The sequence below is a fragment of the Neofelis nebulosa genome, chromosome 7, assembly GCF_028018385.1.
Source record: "Neofelis nebulosa isolate mNeoNeb1 chromosome 7, mNeoNeb1.pri, whole genome shotgun sequence".
Classification (NCBI taxonomy): Eukaryota; Metazoa; Chordata; class Mammalia; order Carnivora; family Felidae; genus Neofelis; species Neofelis nebulosa.
In genome coordinates this window covers 45,830,799-45,847,951 of record NC_080788.1, presented here as the reverse complement: position 1 = coordinate 45,847,951, position 17,153 = coordinate 45,830,799, and the positions used below count along the sequence as shown (strand labels likewise).

General features: G+C 44.2%; 1 protein-coding gene across 4 annotated transcripts; it reads left to right on the top strand.

Annotated features, from left to right (window-relative positions):
* The first annotated feature begins 790 nt into the window (after window positions 1-790).
* On the top strand, window positions 791-17,142 carry GCNT3 (glucosaminyl (N-acetyl) transferase 3, mucin type). 4 transcript variants are annotated; one of them, XM_058737547.1, is made up of 3 exons: window positions 791-903; window positions 12,634-12,819; window positions 14,015-17,142. In XM_058737547.1, the coding sequence occupies exon 3, from the start codon at window positions 14,075-14,077 to the stop codon at window positions 15,389-15,391; it is 1,317 nt and encodes a 438-aa protein (XP_058593530.1). In that variant the 5' UTR covers window positions 791-903; window positions 12,634-12,819; window positions 14,015-14,074; the 3' UTR covers window positions 15,392-17,142. The 4 variants fall into 4 exon arrangements, with proteins under 4 accessions (XP_058593530.1, XP_058593531.1, XP_058593528.1 ...); XM_058737548.1 differs by lacking the exon at window positions 791-903 and adding an exon at window positions 960-1,075; XM_058737545.1 differs by lacking the exon at window positions 791-903 and adding an exon at window positions 8,877-9,029.
* Window positions 17,143-17,153: the final 11 nt, after the last annotated feature.

The window sequence follows — 17,153 nt, the reverse complement described above, 5'->3', positions numbered from 1 at the left end:
TGTCAGCTTTGTGAGGATATCATTTTAAAAATAAAGCACCTGGGGCACCTGGGTGGCTCAGTCGGTTGGGCGTCCGACTTCAGCTCAGGTCACGATCTCGCGGTCGGTGAGTTCGAGCCCCGCATCGGGCTCTGGGCTGACGGCTCAGAGCCTGGAGCCTGTTTCGGATTCTGTGTCTCCCTCTCTCTCTGACCCTCCCCTGCTCATGCTCTGTCTCTGTCTGTCTCAAAAATAAATAAATGTTAAAAAAAAATTTTTTTTAATGAATTTAAAAATATAGCACCTGTTTCCCTTGAATATCTTTCCCCCCCAAAGACCTTATTACTTGAAATTTAGATTTTTAAATGTTTGGAAGTAGCAAAACTCATTTTTAAAATGAAAAACCTATTAAAAATGTCACAGGGGTGCCTGGGTGGCTCACTCAATTAAGTGTCTGACTTCGGCTCAGGTCACAATCTCACGGTTCGTGAGTTCAAGCCCCATAACAGGCTTTCTGCTGTCAGCACAGAGCCCACTTCAGATCCTCAGTTCCCCCTGCCCCCGTCCTCTGCCCCTCCCCCACTGGTTCTTTTTTTTTCTTCCTCTCTCTCTCTGACAAAGTAAATAATAAAATTAAAAAAAAAACTTGCAGCTTAAAAAAAAAAAAACATGTTCTGACGACACGCTGTAGATGATCATAATTTGTTTTCTCACATTAGGAATATTTATTTTGCGGCCGGTAAATATTTATCTAGCATGACAGTCATAGTGGTTGGGTGCCTTTATGATACCTGCAGATGAGGGAGTTGACAAAAATGAGCTGCCCTCTGTCCTGGGAGTAGTGAATGGTGCTTTCCGAGGCAGTATCTTTGACTCAAGAAAACCTGGGAGTTAAGTCTGAAAGAGCCTGATGGCTGAGTGAAGGTGACTGGATTCTATTCTGTAAGCCCATGCAAAGGGAAGTTCCTGGGGATTTGTTTTTAGCAGGGAGTTGCATGGGGCAGAGTTGTGCTTCAGGGAGAGGATCTGAAGGCAGGCGAAGCTGTACCGGGGGCAGAGGAATAAGAGGCTGTGGCTGCAGAGAGCCTGACTCACGGTAAGAAAGGACAAGGATGGAGAGCTAATCAAGGAGGAATCCAAGGGCCTTGGCAATCCGCTGAAAGACAGTTTTGCTCACTGTTGTCTCTGTGCTCAGTGCCCAGCAATAATCAGTAATTGCTCCGGACGTGCTTTACTGAACGCGTCAATTCATGTAGGTGGGAAGGAAAGAGGAAGAGCCTGAGATGTAATTGAAAAGCCTGGCCTGGGTGCCTCAGGGCACAGTGGTGTTGGCAGAGGTTTGGAACTAGAGGGCTGGAGCAGGAACGGGAGGGAAGGTGGTGGATTCGGAGGGGGGCGACTGGTGTGGCCGTCGGCCCCTCTCTCCTCCCTGTGCTGTCCTTCCTGTGACCTGTACGTCTGTCACTTCTGTCTGCTTCCCCAAGTTCTATCATAGCATCTTTTTTGTGTTTGGAGGGGTTTTTGTTTAAGAAATTTATGGGTCCTTTCATGGTCCCTGGAAAAATCCTATCATCTTTGGACAGAAACTACCTTGGGAGCTCAACAAGACCAGATGCTCAGTAAATGGGGAGAGGCGTTCTGTTCAAGTGGTTTTCTTTCTCACGTTCCTCAGGTTAAGGAGAAAACTTTAAAAAAAATTCTTGGGTGAAATACTTGTAAAAAGAACTCTACCTTCCTTTGAAAGCAGATGGTTGACGCTACTGGTAATATAAATTACTTAAAACGTGTGAATAAGAAAAAACGATGGGCAACATATTCTCGCGATGATGACAGAGTCCTCTGAGGGCATTCTTTAACAAGCCCATCCAGGGGTGATTGTCTAGGGCAGAGCTTCTCACCCTTTACACTGTTGATATTTGGGGCAGGATAATTTCTTATTTCGGAGTCTGTCCTGTGCCCTGTAGGGTCTCGACTCGCAAGATGCTAACCACCCCCCCCCAACCCCAGCTCCCAGAGTTGCTGAGTTGTGACCAAAAAAGGTCTCCACATAATACCAAATGTCCCCTGGAGGGCAAAAGCTCTCCTGGTTGAGAACCACTAATTTAGAAAAACGAGTATTTGTTTGGCTTCCCTATTTCCTATTAGTTAAGGTCTCAGACTCCGTGAATTTCCCTGGTAATTTCCAGGTCTTTTCTGTAGAGAGGCAAATAATTTGTGTTCACTAGATGATCCTAGGGCCGCCTGGGTGGTTCAGTTGGTTAAGCGTCTGACTTTGGCTCAGGTCACGATCTCAGGGTTGGTGGGTTCAAGCCCCACCTCGGGCTTTGTGCTGACAGCTCAGAGCCTGCAGCCTGCTTCAGATTCTGTGTCTCCCTCTCTCTGTGCCTCCTTCACTCGTGCTCCGTGTGTCTGTCTGTCTGTCTCTCTCTCAAAAATAAATAATAAAACATGAAAAAAACTAAAAAAGAGAGATCCCAAATGTTATGATTTTTGTATCACCTTGGAGTATTGACCAGTTTTGTATCTAAACTAGAAACTTTATTCTAACATTGCTTTATAAATGTCTACAAATAGTTCCTCAAGATGCTCTTTGAGCCAGATATAACTTCTTCCTTCTTCTCTGTCTTAGATTATCTAGTTGAGTAAGATTTTGGTGCCTGTTCAGTGTATACTTGTGGAAAGTCATATTTTTAACTTTTGTGAAAGTTATTCAAAGTTTTCAAGTTTTGTGAAAGCGATCGACTTTTCCTTTCCTGGCTGGTGTGACCTGGGGTCACCATCGTGAACTTCAGGTCCGAAGGCTGCTAGTTTTCAGATTTGGTTTTCAAGTCTCCTCAGATCTATCTCTGTGATACTTTAAAATTTTTCCTGTCTCTGTCTATTCTCTCTTCTTATCCCCATTGTCACTGACATGGCTAGGCCCTTTTCATTTGCACATGGACTTCTCTTCCCAGAATCCTCCCAGCTGGCCCCTCACTTTTAGTCCTTTCCTCCTTCCTTCCTCCTTTGGGGAGCTCTGCTGTCAGATAAGGATTCTTGAACCATCCAAGCATGCTGCTCCCAAGACAAAGAGGCCAGGCAGCAGGATCAGAGAAGTTCTGTGTTGAAAGAGCTGGTCTTCCAGATTCAGAGGTACAGGTTTAGGGTTCAGGCTTAGGGTTAGAGTTTCAACACAGTGAGGAAACCGAGGCCTACAGAAGCCAAGTAGCTGTAAAGTCACACAGTGAGGGAGAGGAATATTTTGTTACAGAGGTTGGTAATCAGTTTGAACGTGCCCTGGACAGTCCCTGGAAGTTGACTTGATGCATAAACCCCGGATATCACCCTGTTCCCCATTTGTTTCCATTGCAAAGGACAGAGCAGAAAATGGTTCCATTAATGGGTATGGAGAATGGGGTGCCAATTAATCCAAGCTTTTCTGGCCTCCATCACCACCTTCCATGTATGTGTTTATTTGGGGATTAGTCCCCTGCCTGCTTTAACCCCACAAAGGCCTGCCTTCCTTATTCTGCCACTCATCTAACTGTATAGCAGGTTCTTCCTGATGCTTCGGCACTGGGCTCCGTTTGCCTGTCACTGTGTGTTTCTGTTAGCCCTCTGGACTCGCCAGGGACTTCTGTCTCCCTTCACAAATACCAGCTTCTAACCTCTCCTGCTTTTTGGCTTTTTCACAGAACCAACACGTGAGTAAGTCCCTTAGTTAAAAAAATTTTTCCCACGAGTATAAGTGGATCAGGTTGGTTGTTAGACCCCCTCTGTCTCTGCATGATGGCACAGATGACACGGATGTATGGCATTGTGGATGGGAGCTTGACCAGAGCTCATGAGAATACACGCTTCCCCCACGACCTGAAGGTAGGGTGTGCCCACGGACACTTTCGTAAGCCACACGGTAAAAGGGAAGAGTATCCCCTGCTTTCCCAAAGTTTCTGTGAAGCCACTTCACTTTTTGGAAAGACCTATGTTAGTAGAGTAGCAGCTTGTTATTTTTTTAATTAATTTTTTTAGCAAAAGTGAAACTCCCCTTTGGATTTAACGGATACTAACGTCAGTCTTTTGTGAAAGTGAAGGGAGTGTAGTCTGAGGAAAGCAGGGGTTCCCTGCATTCTTACTTAAATAGCACCTGAAGTGTATGGATTCTGTCACTCAGAACATGGCCAAGATAACTATGTGGTCCTAGCATAATCATTGCCTCCCCTACATCAAAATATATCCCTGATGGCTCCAAAATTTAAATGTAAAAAGCCCCTAAAAATTATTAAACGCAAATGTGAGTGAATATTTGTATGACCCTGGAGTAGAAACGGGCTTTCTATTCCATTCATTACATGAATCTCCGAAGGCAAAAGGAAAAAATAGAGAAGTTTGACCGTATCAAATAATCATGAGTTTCTGTGTATTGAGTGTTAAGCCTAGGAAAGAGCCCCATAAAACATAGTCAAACAACACACTGGGATGACATAGCCACAAAAACTGAACGAAGAGTACATAAATGATAAATTCAGAGCTATGTTTTTTTAAGTTTATTTACTTTTGGGAGAGAGAGAGAGAGAGAGAGAGAGAGAGAGAGAGAGAAAGAATATATGCAAGAGAGCAGGGGAGGTGCAGAGAGAAAATCCCAAGGAGGTTCTGAGCTGCCAGCACAGCGTCCGATGCAGGGCTTGAACTCACAAACTGAGAGATCATGACCTGAGCCGAAATCACCAGCTGGACGCCTAAACCAACTAAGCCACCCAGGTGCCCCTAAATTCAGAGCTCTTACAAATTAATAATAAGTAGTAAATAGTGTAACATAAACATGGACAGAAAAACATTAGTGGGAAAGAAATTGAAGAAGAAATGCAAATGGCCACAAATATATGAAAAGGGGCTCAAGTTTACTGCTAATAAAAGAAATACAGATGAAAACCACAGTGGGATATCACTTTTCATCTATCAGTTGTGGAAAAGACAAAAACCAAAGATAATGCCAGGTGATGGCAACGGAGAAAAAAGTATTTTTGTGGTAAATGAAGAAAATCCTGTGGGTGGTGCCAATTAAATATTTAATTTATTTTTAAATGTTTATTTTGAGAGAGAGCACACACATGCACAGGAGGAGCAGAGAGAGATAGAGAAAATCCCAAGCAGGCTCTTCACTGTCAGCTCAGAGCTAGCTCAACGTGAGATTCAATCTCATGAACTACGAGATCATGTTCTGAGCTGTAATCAAGAGTTGGACACTTAACCGGCTGAACCACCCAGGCACCCCAAGAGAGTAGTATTTGTTTTGTTTCCCAAGATGATTCTAAAGTAGCTTTTAAAAATTGTAAAAATCCATAATACATGTGAATTCTCGATAAATTGGAAAACTGATGAGGCGAACAGATAAAGAAGATGTGGTATGTATACACAATGGAATATTACTCAGCCATAAAAATGAAATCTTGACATTTGCAATGATGTGGATGGAGCTAGAGAGTATGATGCTAAGTGAAATAAGTCAGAGAAAGGCCATATGATTTCACTGATATGTGGAATTTAAGAAACAATACAGATGAACATAGGGGGAAGAGAAGCAAGCCAAGAAACAGGGTCATAACTATAGAGAATAATCTGATGGGTGTGGTGGGTGAAAGAGGTGATTGGAGTTAGGGAGTGCATGCGTTGTGGTAAGCACCAGGTATTGTATGGAATTACTGAATCACTGTATTATATACCTGAAACTAATATTACATGGTATGTTGACTAACTGGAATTTAGATGAAAACTTCGGGGAGGGAGGCGGGGAACCAAAACTGAGGAAACAAAAAAGAGAAACTGAAAACCGGCAGTGATCACACAACCAAGAATACTGTGGTTAATGTTGGGTGCGTTCTTTTCCAGACTTTTCACCTGAACTGTGTTTTTCATAAGAAACAAGAGATGCTGTAATAGTGTGGGGATGAGGGAGGCAGTGGTAGGATGGGAATTAGAGCTCCTGGATACTCTACAGCCTTCAGACTACCTTCTCTTGACTCCCCTGAAACATGTGACTTTTTCACACCTATGCTTTGAAATGTCCCTCAATTAAGAAACAGCTTCTGTGTGGGTTAGGAATTTGTGAATGATGGCTCGTAGCAGACCTGAAAAAGGAGTGAATAAAGAAGCCATCTCTCTCGCTCTTATCAATGAAACCTAGAAGTAGGCAGTCAGTCCAGTACTGGTGAAATGGCTCTGTGGTATTACTTTCACCTCATGGCTTCCCCTTTCAAAGTTGCCTCAAGATCCTAGATAGCTGCTGAAGCCCCAGCCATTAAATCTGCATTCATGAGTTCCCAAAGAAGGAAAGAAGGTCTTAGCCTCTATTTTTTAAAGAGCTTTCCCAAAAGTCCCGTTTCTTACTTCAAATGATATTTTTGTTTATGGTTTCCATATAGTTAAATCTGTTTGGTTTTTTGGGTTTTTTTTGTTTGTTTGTTTTTTTGTTTGTTTTTTTGTTTTTTTTATAATTTTCTGTTCTTGATATGATACTAAAAAGAAATTCCCAACTTAGGTATCATACATTTCCTGGATGATCTTTTGGAACTGTTTTTTCTTTTTAGATATAAATCTGAAATGTATGTTTATAGTGTTGGGGTTGTGATCTCCCTTTCTTTTCCCAAATGGCTGTTCTAAGGAGACATTTCCTTTAACCCATATTTGTTCATCCTATGGTCACTGCCACTAGCCAAGACCCTTCTCTAGACAATGCAGGAGGCAGCCACACAAATTCTTACTTTTTTTTCTTCTTCTAGATTTCGTTAAGACCCACACTTAATTGTTTGTGCCTGTATTTCTGACCATTCCCTTTTTTTGTTTCAGCCTCTGGGCCTCTTTTAAAGCCAGCGTATATTCCTGCTTGTACTCCTACACGGCATTAGAATCTGTTTTCGTGTATTTCTCCCACACGAGACTATGAGCACCTTGAAAGTAGAGACTGTCTTAATCAACTTTGTAACTCTAGCATCTAAAACTTAGCCTCCTCCATCAACAACTGTTACTTGGGGTGAATGGATGAAGCACTGCCATGTCACTTACCATTTATTGTTCCGTTTAGGTTACTTCCTAATGACACAATGGAAGGCATCTTTTTGTTTTTTTAATGTTTGTTTATTTTGAGAGAGTGAGTGAGAGTGAGTGGGGGAGGGGCAGAGAGAGAGGGAGAGAATCCCAAGCAGGCTCCTCACTGTCAGCACAGAGCCCAACACAGGGCTCTATCCCATGATCAGTGAGATCATGACCTGAGTGGAAATCCAGAGTCAGGCACCCAACTGACCGAGCCACCCAGGCACCCTGGGAGGCACCTTAATCTCATTATTAACTTGCTTCCAACTCTCTTTTTTGGTAGGCTATTTCTGAGAAAGTTTCCTAAGCAAAATTCATCCCTTTTTAAAAAAAAAACAATTTTTTTAACATTTATTCATTTTCGAGAGACAGAGTGTGAGTGGGGGAGGGGTAGAGAGAAAAGAGACATAGAATCTGAGGCAGGCTCCAGGCTCTGAGCCGTCAGCATAGAGCCCGACACGGGACCCAAACTCCTGGACTGTGAGATCATGACCTGAGCTGAGGTTCGACTCTTAACCAACTGAACCACTCAGGCGTCCCAAAATTAATCCCTTAAATGCTGTTTGGATTTCAGTTAGTTTCAGCTTGGTGGCATTACGTTTTGGGGCATAGCTGACTTCAGGGAGTCTCTACCTGTTAATTCCAAGAACTACAATTGACGCTCGAACAATACAGGGAGTTAGAGGTGCTATCTCTCCCCATCACCCAGTCAAAAATCCATGTAAAACTTCTGACTCCCCCAAAACTTAATAGCCTATTGTTGACCAGAAGCCTTACCAATAACATAAGTCAATTAACACATGTTTTATATGTTCGGTGTATTGGATTCTCATAATAAAGTAAGCTAGAGAAAAAAAAATGTTACTGAGAAAATCATAAGGAGAAAATACAAATACTGTACTGTAAAAAAAAAAAAAATCCACATATAAGTGCGCCCGCTTAGTTCCAAACTGTCTCGTTGGAGGGTCAGCTGCACCTGTAAACTCTAGTTCTAAGACACCGGTACTAAGAGGACCTTCCCTGGGACACCGAGGCAGTTATTCATTCAGGAAACATTTACGGTGAACCTATCATCTTCAGGTTGTCATGCTAGCTGCTGAGGCAGAGCTGAGTCATTCGTGGTCCCTGCCCTCAGAAGCTCATGACGCCACAGTGAGGGCCAGTGCATTTGGACAGGCTTATGAGGTGAGGGAATAGAAAACATGGCGGTGGCTGGCCTCTGGGTCTGTGGTACTGAGGAGCGGGTAGTCTGGCTTTGGTAGAAAGGGGGCTCCACTCCAAGTTGGGGGGCTGAAGGGGAGAGTAAGCAAATAAGGCCTCCTGTACAATTCAGCAGATGATCTGCCTTAGGAATGTGAGCAGGAAGGAGCAAGCGGGATTGTATCTACTTGAGAAGATACCCTTCTTTCCTGCTTTGAGAATTTTCCTCTGCATTTAGTGAACAGATACATAGTGAATTCTATGGGGGAGGGGGGCGGTGTTCTTTTTTCTTTCTTGAATCTCTTTTCCCTTTTGCTCCAGTTCATGGGGAGTGTCCGCTGAGTGTGGGTTTCATCGAACAACCCTGAGTCGAGACAGAGTTGATTGTGTTGGGTCTTTTAACCACTTGTGTGTGGCCAGCTATCGTAGCCCCATCTTCCCCGAGATCCCACTGACCTAGAGCATACAATAGAAGCTCGAAGAACCTCCACCCTCTCTTCGTCAGAACCTTTAATTCCTTTCAAACCCCAGCTCCAGCCCATCCAGTAATACATTAACTGGCTTAATGCCTGTGTATCTGTTTTCACTTTCTGCCCCCTCTGAGTCATATTCTCTTCTCCTTTATTAGTCAGTGGAGTTGCCCTTGCTGTCTCTCTGCGGATAGCATTTCTCTTCTGAGCAGCCTTAGAATTCTAACATCTCCCATGCTGCGTGCTGAGAGAGAAAGCACATGACTTCCTGGAGCTACCAGCCTAAGGAGAAGACAAAGCAGATACTTCCCAGAGGTAAACATCACTATATAAAATAAGGAAAAGGGTGCATTTGCCAATTTGTTAATCCAGCTTAAAATGGTTGGATTCCTGCTGCTTGGGGCCTCCTCTGACTTTATTTTCGGGGCTGGAGGGTCCCCAGAACGTCCCCTGAAGTTAATAAACTCCACTGGATTCTTCCAGATTCACTCTGATGAGCCCAGCTTAGTTTCTCTGTTCCCTATTGGTAGGACTTCTAGACCTTCCCACAAACATATGAAGATTTATAATCTAAACCTCAGGGGATGCAAGCCAAGCTATTTGCCCAGTGGGGAAGCTAAACTTAGGAGAGGAGTAAAGGGTTGAGGGCGGGAAGAGTTTGCTGCTTCAGGAACAGTAAAATAGGTATGGTTATTGTGGGAACTCAGACCTATGGTGGACGCTTTTATACTTAGTGTCTGCTTTCATGTTGCTTTTAATTTTTGATAGCTGAGGGAGTGGCTTCATCATTTTCAGGGTTAAATACCTGGCTGTACTCCTGAACTCTAGGATACATTTGCCTCCAGGCCCATCTGGCTCTGCCTTTACGTCTCAGAAGGGGTGAAAGAAACCTTAATGAAGGGCCTTGTCCTCCAGGTCCGGGTTCCTGCCTTGTGAACTGCCTGGTTCCCAGGCACCGGGGGCCCGGGCCCTTCCCCTCCCCCGTGCTCTACCTTCTCTTCATGACCCGCATGGACTTAAAGTATGGAACCCGCCACCATCCCGAGTGCCTGAGAGATCTCTGCAGGTTGCCTGGCTCACGATTGTCCCGTACCTCCAGCCATCCTGTCCCTCATCTGCACTTTCCCGGTATCAGCTATAGCTCGTTCCTCATCTCTGTGGTGCCAATACTGACCATGTCCAACTGAGTCTCTTCCAGGGCACAAAGGGACAATTTCAGGTCTTTCCCCTGGACTACCCATCTGGCCACATTACTACATCAACACTCTAGGGTTCAAGAATGCTATTTGTACCCTTCTTGAGCTATTCCTTGTGTAAAACAGGCCTTTGTGGGCTGGACCCGGAGCCTGCATAACCTTCATCAAGGGGCTGCATTTGCCAGCTTCTAAGTCAAGCTTTAAATACGTGTTACCTTGTTTAATCCTCACCACCATCTTATAAAATAGGTATTGGTGTTAGTCCCCCTTATACAAAGGAAGTCACTAAAGGGGCACCTGGGTGGCTAAATTGGTTGAGCGTCCAACTCCAGCTCAGATCATGATCTCACACTCTGTGAGTTTGAGCCCCGTGTCGGGCTCTGTGCTGACAGCTCCGGAGCCTGAAGCCTGCTTCAGATTCTGTGTCTCCCTCTCTCTCTGCCCGTCCCTCACTCACACTCTGTCTTTCTCTCAAAAATAAAACATTAAATTAAAAAAAAAAAAAAACTAAATAAACTCGCTAAAGCGTAGAGGAATTACAGAATTTGCCCGTGACTGCACAGCTAGACAGTGGCGGAGCCAGGGTTCAGACCTAGCTCTGACTTGGCAAAACCCAGGTGTGCCTGTGGCTACCACGTATTTCATATTACTAATGTGTAAATTATCTCAACAAACTGTATCTCCAGTTTGTCAATGTCATACTAGCATATACTTAGCAAATGAGAGTGGATCCCTATTTTGATTACCTTAAAAATCAAATATTCAGAATATTTTCTTTTATTGAAAGAAATCTATATCTGTGGTATAACTTTTATGGGAAAGAAGGCAGGACTTTGAGCAGGCCATCCAAGAAAAGTCCTGAATAAAGAAATAGGAGGGTGGGGCACCTGGGTGGCTTGGTCAGTTGAGCGTCTGACTCTTGATTTCAGCTCAGGTCATGATCTCAAAGTTCATGAGTTTGAGGCCTGCAGGGGACTCTGCACTGACAGCGTGGAGCCTCTTGGAATTCATTCTCATTCTCTCTCCCTCCCTCTCTCCCTGTCTCAAAAAAAAAAAAAAAATTAATAACAAAAACAAAAAGAAATAGAAATGTTTGTAGAGATGTTTGTAGATACCAGAACAAGTGTTTATCATTTAATCATGTTTGCCTCAGAAATGTTACAGTTCAAAACAGAGCCAGTGGAGTGGGGCCATAAAAATGGGAGCACAGATGACCCTATACGGCTCTTTTGCTATTGGCCTGTCTCCATCTATAGTCAGAAACAGGCAGAAGATGTCCCCCAAAAGAAAAGACCTAAGTTCCCTAGGCTGTACTGGGGGCTATGTAAACACTTCTTGGAGGAAGAAGGCAACTCTGACAGATCTTGCTTATTATGTTGTTGTTTTCAGACGAAGCCCATTTTTGACATTGGCTAGGATTTCTGCTTTGCCTCTTCTGCCCCCTATTAAGCTCAGCCGACAGGGGGCGCCAGAGGGAGCCAATGAGGCCGGAGGCGGGATTTCCTGCTTGCTTCCGGTCTACTTCCTGCTTCTGTGAGCATCACCATGTCAACGCCTGTTTACTACTGGGCAGGGGCAGTCTCTTTATGTAACTGCACTGAATGCAGTTACAGTAATGGTGGACAAATACCTCAGCCACCTCAGGAGAGGTTGAGATCTCAGCCTGGGGGCCTCTTCCGAGGTCAGGGTCCCCAGCGCCTACTGAGCGGGTGGTGATCTTCCCATCTCAGAGGTCTGAGTTTTAGCTTGTTGGCACCCTTCTTCCCAAATTTTAAATGAAAAAATTGCCAAATCTTAATTTCTCCAGCCTAGGATTAGTAGCTACTTCCAGCAATTGCCACTTCCTAATTTAGGGTGGCCTGACACCCCTCCCTGTCCCCTACAGTTCTCTACTTAACTTTATATCTAGTTAAGTTCTTTATATTAAATTGGTTCTTTCAAGTATTTGGCTAGGCATGCTGCTTTTATAGGGTGGGGGGTGTGGGGAGGGAAGGGGACGTTGGGTACAGGAGAGAAACCGTGGCAATGCCAGCAGCTTCGAAGAAGGTGTTTTGCATGCTATAATACCCAAACCAGCCAGTGGGGCTCTCACTGAAGTCCAACCACCCATAGCGTTTCCATTCCTTAGACTGCCAAGACGCTAGACTCAGACATGAGTGAGTGAGGTCTACAGTCTGAAACCCTGTGGGTGTCTCTACAACTCACAGATTATTTATAATGGGATGACAGGCAAAAGGATTTTTTTTTTTTTTGAGCAGTTTCTATTTGAAGAACAAACTTTTTTTTTTTTTATAGAACTATTTTTAAAGAAAAAAAAAAAGTATTTTATTGTTTTACTCTTGTAATGTTCACGGAACGAAAGAGAAGTGATATTTGGATTCCAGGCCAAAATAAGGCAGGGGCCTACCGGTGTTTCTATGGTTCCTTGCTAAAGGGGGTGGGGGTGGGTGGGGAGCTTTCAAGTTCTTGTGCCAGCGTTGACACGTTTCTATGAATGGTTTTGTGGCAGGAGAGCATGGTTACAAACTGGACTATTCTGGTTGAAATACCTGCTTGCCTTCTCAGATATTGCCAGCATTTTTTTTTCCTGCCTTGTTCACCTCCTTGAATGCCTGGTGTTTGAGAATATGCTCCTGAATGATATATGTGAGCTAGCTCTCCCATCTGAGAGCAGGAAGCTGGAAGGTGACTGATAGAGCCACCTGCTGCTCTCTACTTTGCAGAGACCGAGGAGGAGCCTGAGACTGTTCCTGGACATCCTGTGAATATCAGAAAACATCTTGTGGAGGCATTAAAAGAAGGGGATATGGTGTTCACATTTGCTTCCATGGATTCCAACCAATCTTCCTTGGAAACAAACACATCTTGACAAGTGATCTTTCCTAAGCAAGGACAAAGGTATTAAAAAGGTGAGAATTTTCTTCATGTTTCATTTTTTTCTTCCTCTTAGATTCCCATGAAAGTTATGACCAGGCAGGACACAATCTTAGGCTTACAAAGAGGACACAACAAGGGAAAATAGTCATTGTTGAGAGGGTTTGTCACATTTTGTTTCTCTCCTTTTAGAGTTTTTTTTCCCCCTAGATCATCTGGTTTTCTTTGATGGTACTCAGTACCCTGTACTGTATTATTTAAAAGATGGTTGTGGTTTGGAGGAAGAAGCATTAAGGCTTGTGGACAATAACAAAACAAAATGAACAAACAAAAAAACTGGGGGAAAGGCGAGTGGGGAAGAGTCCCATATTTGCTTCTTAAAGCATATGTGATACTTGGCAAATTATTTAGCTTTTATTTTCCTATTTAAAAAAGAGGCCTAATACTACTACAGCTCAGGTATGTTGTGAAGACGACCTGGGACAATGTTAAAAAAATATTTGTGGCCCACAGAAAGCACTCGTTAAATATTGTATATGCGTAGCTTTGTGTGCCTCTGTGTGTATATGTATTTTAAATTTGGATAGACTGAATTATCTACATGAGTGATTACCATGCATTTGTTGGATCATATCCAATTTTTTGTACTTGTTTAATAACACTTTTTAAAAAGGGGGTGGCTAGATACCAAATCTAACCAATGAATTGTATGTAGTAAAAGTATCCTAATATGTAAATTGCCAAACAAGACCAAGAAGTGTACTTTTAAAAGGAGTGAAATCTTTGGATTTCTAGAACAGACACTGAGAGTCTGAATTTCAGGGATTGTCTCTCTACACTGATTAGAAATTCTAGGCCCCAGATAAGAGCCCCATTTAGGAACAGGGTGGTCAAGGGTGGGGGAAGACTGAGGAATGAAGGGCGGGTGCAGATTTCCTCTTACTAATTAAACCTCAACGTCAGCAGGTGCTCAGTTCTGCTTCCCTTTCTTTTTCTCTTGGAGGGGAGGTGGAGCCAGCCTGATCCCAGCACACGTGGCCAGTTAGTCCAGTCAGGCTCTAGGCCCCCGCCAACAGGCCAGGTGTAAGAGATTCGTAGGCCGGTCTTTACTGAGGTTATTTGTCTAGTAAAGGAATGTATTTTTGCCATCACTTTGGAGTTGCACTTTTGATGTTCCTGTGAATACATGCAGGGTTAGTGTGTAACTGAAGGCATTTTGTTCTGTCCAAGGATTCCATCCTCCTCCTCCGTCCTTGTGCCCAAACTCTACTGGTTTCTCATTCCGTGAGGATGATTTGGTGGAAGAAGATACAGTGGCAGCAGCGTTACCTGTGGGCCCTGGGCTGCTATATGCTGCTGGCCATTGTTGCTCTGAGGCTTTGTCTCAGATTGAAATGTGACTTTGATTCCCTGGATCTGAAGTCCAGAGATTTTCAGAGCCGGCACTGTAGAGACATCTTGTACAAGTCCCTGAAACTGCCAGCAAAGAGATCCATCAACTGTTCTCGGATCATCCAAGGGGACCAGCAGGCAGTGATTGAGGCTGTGCTGGACAATCTGGAGATCAAGAACAAGCGGAAGCCTTTCACAGACACTGACTACCTTAACATGACCAGAGACTGTGAGCACTTTAAGGCTGAAAGGAAGTTCATACGGTTCCCTCTGAGCCAAGAAGAGTTAGACTTCCCTATTGCCTACTCAATGGTGGTCCATGAGAAAATAGAAAACTTTGAAAGATTGCTCCGAGCTGTGTATGCCCCTCAGAACATATACTGCATCCACGTGGATGAGAAATCCCCAGAAACTTTCAAAGAGGCAGTCAAGGCAATTATTTCATGCTTCCCAAATGTCTTCATGGCCAGTAAGTTGGTTCGGGTGGTTTATGCCTCCTGGTCCAGGGTGCAGGCTGACCTGAACTGTATGGAAGACTTGCTGCAGAGCCCAGTGCCATGGAAATACTTACTAAATACATGTGGGACAGACTTTCCTATAAAGACCAATGCCGAGATGGTCCTGGCCCTCAAGATGTTGAATGGGAAGAACAGTATGGAGTCAGAAATACCTACTGAGTACAAAAAGACTCGCTGGAAATATCACTATGAGACAAAAGACACATTGTATGTAACCAACAAGATGAAGGATCCTCCCCCTGATAACATACCTATGTTCACAGGGAATGCCTATATTGTAGCTTCCCGAGACTTTGTCCGACATGTCTTAGAGAACCCCAAGTCCCGACAACTGATTGAATGGGTAAAAGACACCTATAGCCCCGATGAGCATCTATGGGCCACGCTTCAGCGTGCACCATGGATGCCTGGCTCTATTCCCTACCACTCCAAGTTTCACGTCTCAGATATGGCAGCCATTGCCAGGCTGGTCAAGTGGCAGGGCCATGAGGGAAACATCAGTATGGGGGCACCTTATGCACCTTGCTCTGGAATCCACCAGCGGTCTATCTGTATTTATGGGACTGGAGACCTGCATTGGATTCTTCAAAACCATCACCTCTTGGCCAACAAGTTTGACCCAAAGGTGGATGACAATGTTCTTCAGTGTTTAGAAGAGTACTTACGTCATAAGGCCATCTATGGGACTGAACTCTGACATAAACTATAAGAGGATTGCTACCTGTGGGGCAAGAACATGTGGATACATACTCCAGATGGGCTGGGACAATGTGGGGTGGGAGACCAGGGCTCTGCAACCTGTGGCATCCCCAAGTTAGGGGGCTGCTATGGGAGTGTGAGTAAGTAGATCTGCCTTGCAACTTGCTGTCCTGGGTGAACACTCCTGGTGAGCATTCACCCACCCCACTCCTAAGAGCTCTCCCACTGACTTTGTCACACAGTCAAAATAAGAAGCAGTTGTTTGGGGGAGTAAGGGAGGGAAGTGTGGCAGGGGACCCTGGATTTCAGTTGAGTGCTTGCTGTCTGCTTTTCTACCCTATGCTGGTTCTAATAAATTCTAGGCTTGGTAGTGGGGGCGGGGTGGGACTTTAACGAAAAGAGGGCCTTTTGTGCTATTAACTTAAAAATGAATAGCTCTTTATTCAAAGCCCTACCTCTGCTTTCGTCTAATAAGCCGGAAAAAAAAGATACGAGTGTGAGACTTTTTCTCATAGCTATTTGTGACATTTAAAATCCCTGGTGGCTGGCAAGAGAATCTCCATTATTCCAAAGTTGATCATGGCTGAGTGTGTAAATAGCAGATTCAAAAGAACGTACAGGAACAGAGTGGATTCTTTGATTATTCAAAGCCCTCCTCATTTTGTTTACGTTGCCAGGTTCATGACTTCTCTGTAAGGGAAAAGGGGCGATCTGACCAGTGTGATCACTCATATACTTACGGGACAATTACAGCACTAATTTTGCCAGCTTCATAGCCAAAGCTTAATGTTCCATTGCAAAGACAGCGTTTTAGGTAAGGCCCTCATATAATTTCTTGGCCAAACTGGAACACATTTTAGTGGGGCAGGGGTTGAGAGGAGCACCTGCTTGGCTCAGTCAGTTAAGCATCTGACTCTTGATCTCAGCTCAGGTCTTGATCTCAGGGTGGCGAGTTCGAGCCCTGTGTTAGGCTCCACGCTGCAAGTGAAGCCTACTTAAAAAAAATAGCATGTTGGGAAACCAGAATGAACTAGGGCTGTCTAGCTAAATCAGGAAGTCTGGGTATTCCAAGTTTAGGCCTCTTTGGTCAAAACTCTTATTCAGGAAGGGTCACTATTTGTGGCTCTGTGGTTTATACATTTCCTTATAGGAAAACAATTGTGTGTGTACTCTCCCACACCCGCAGTAAATGTTACCCAATGAAAGATTCCTTTCTGAAGCTCCAGAGAGAGGTGACAGGCAATTGGAAGGCAACTGGCTATTAGTCATAATCTTCTGTGATGGGAAAGGGATATGATATAAAAAGGTAGACATGTCTTATACACAGAGCAACTGGTCTTCTGTGTACAATATGCTCTGGAAAAGGGATTTAGACACCAACGGGTGTAATGTGAATGATCCGATTAATGCGTGACGTCACTACTGTGTTTCTTCTTGGTTATGATTCGCTTAATCAAGTTTTCTCTCACAGTCAACCTTCCCTGCAACCCATGTACTCTGACGTAGTTATCATTGTGTCTAACACAGTGAATTTCCTATTGGTAAGTTGTTATTTCTTGTAAGGGCCTACTCCTCTGGTGATGGGCATTGCCACCCCTCCTTACCTGCACTGTGATACCGAGTCCTCCTCAACCTTGCTCTCAGCCCCACCACGGAGGTGACTGATGAATAGTTATGTGCTCGGCAGATGAGCCCTGTGACGTCTGTTCCCAGCAGTGGTGACCATGGACCTCTCCACCTGCTACCCTTTGGGACTGTCC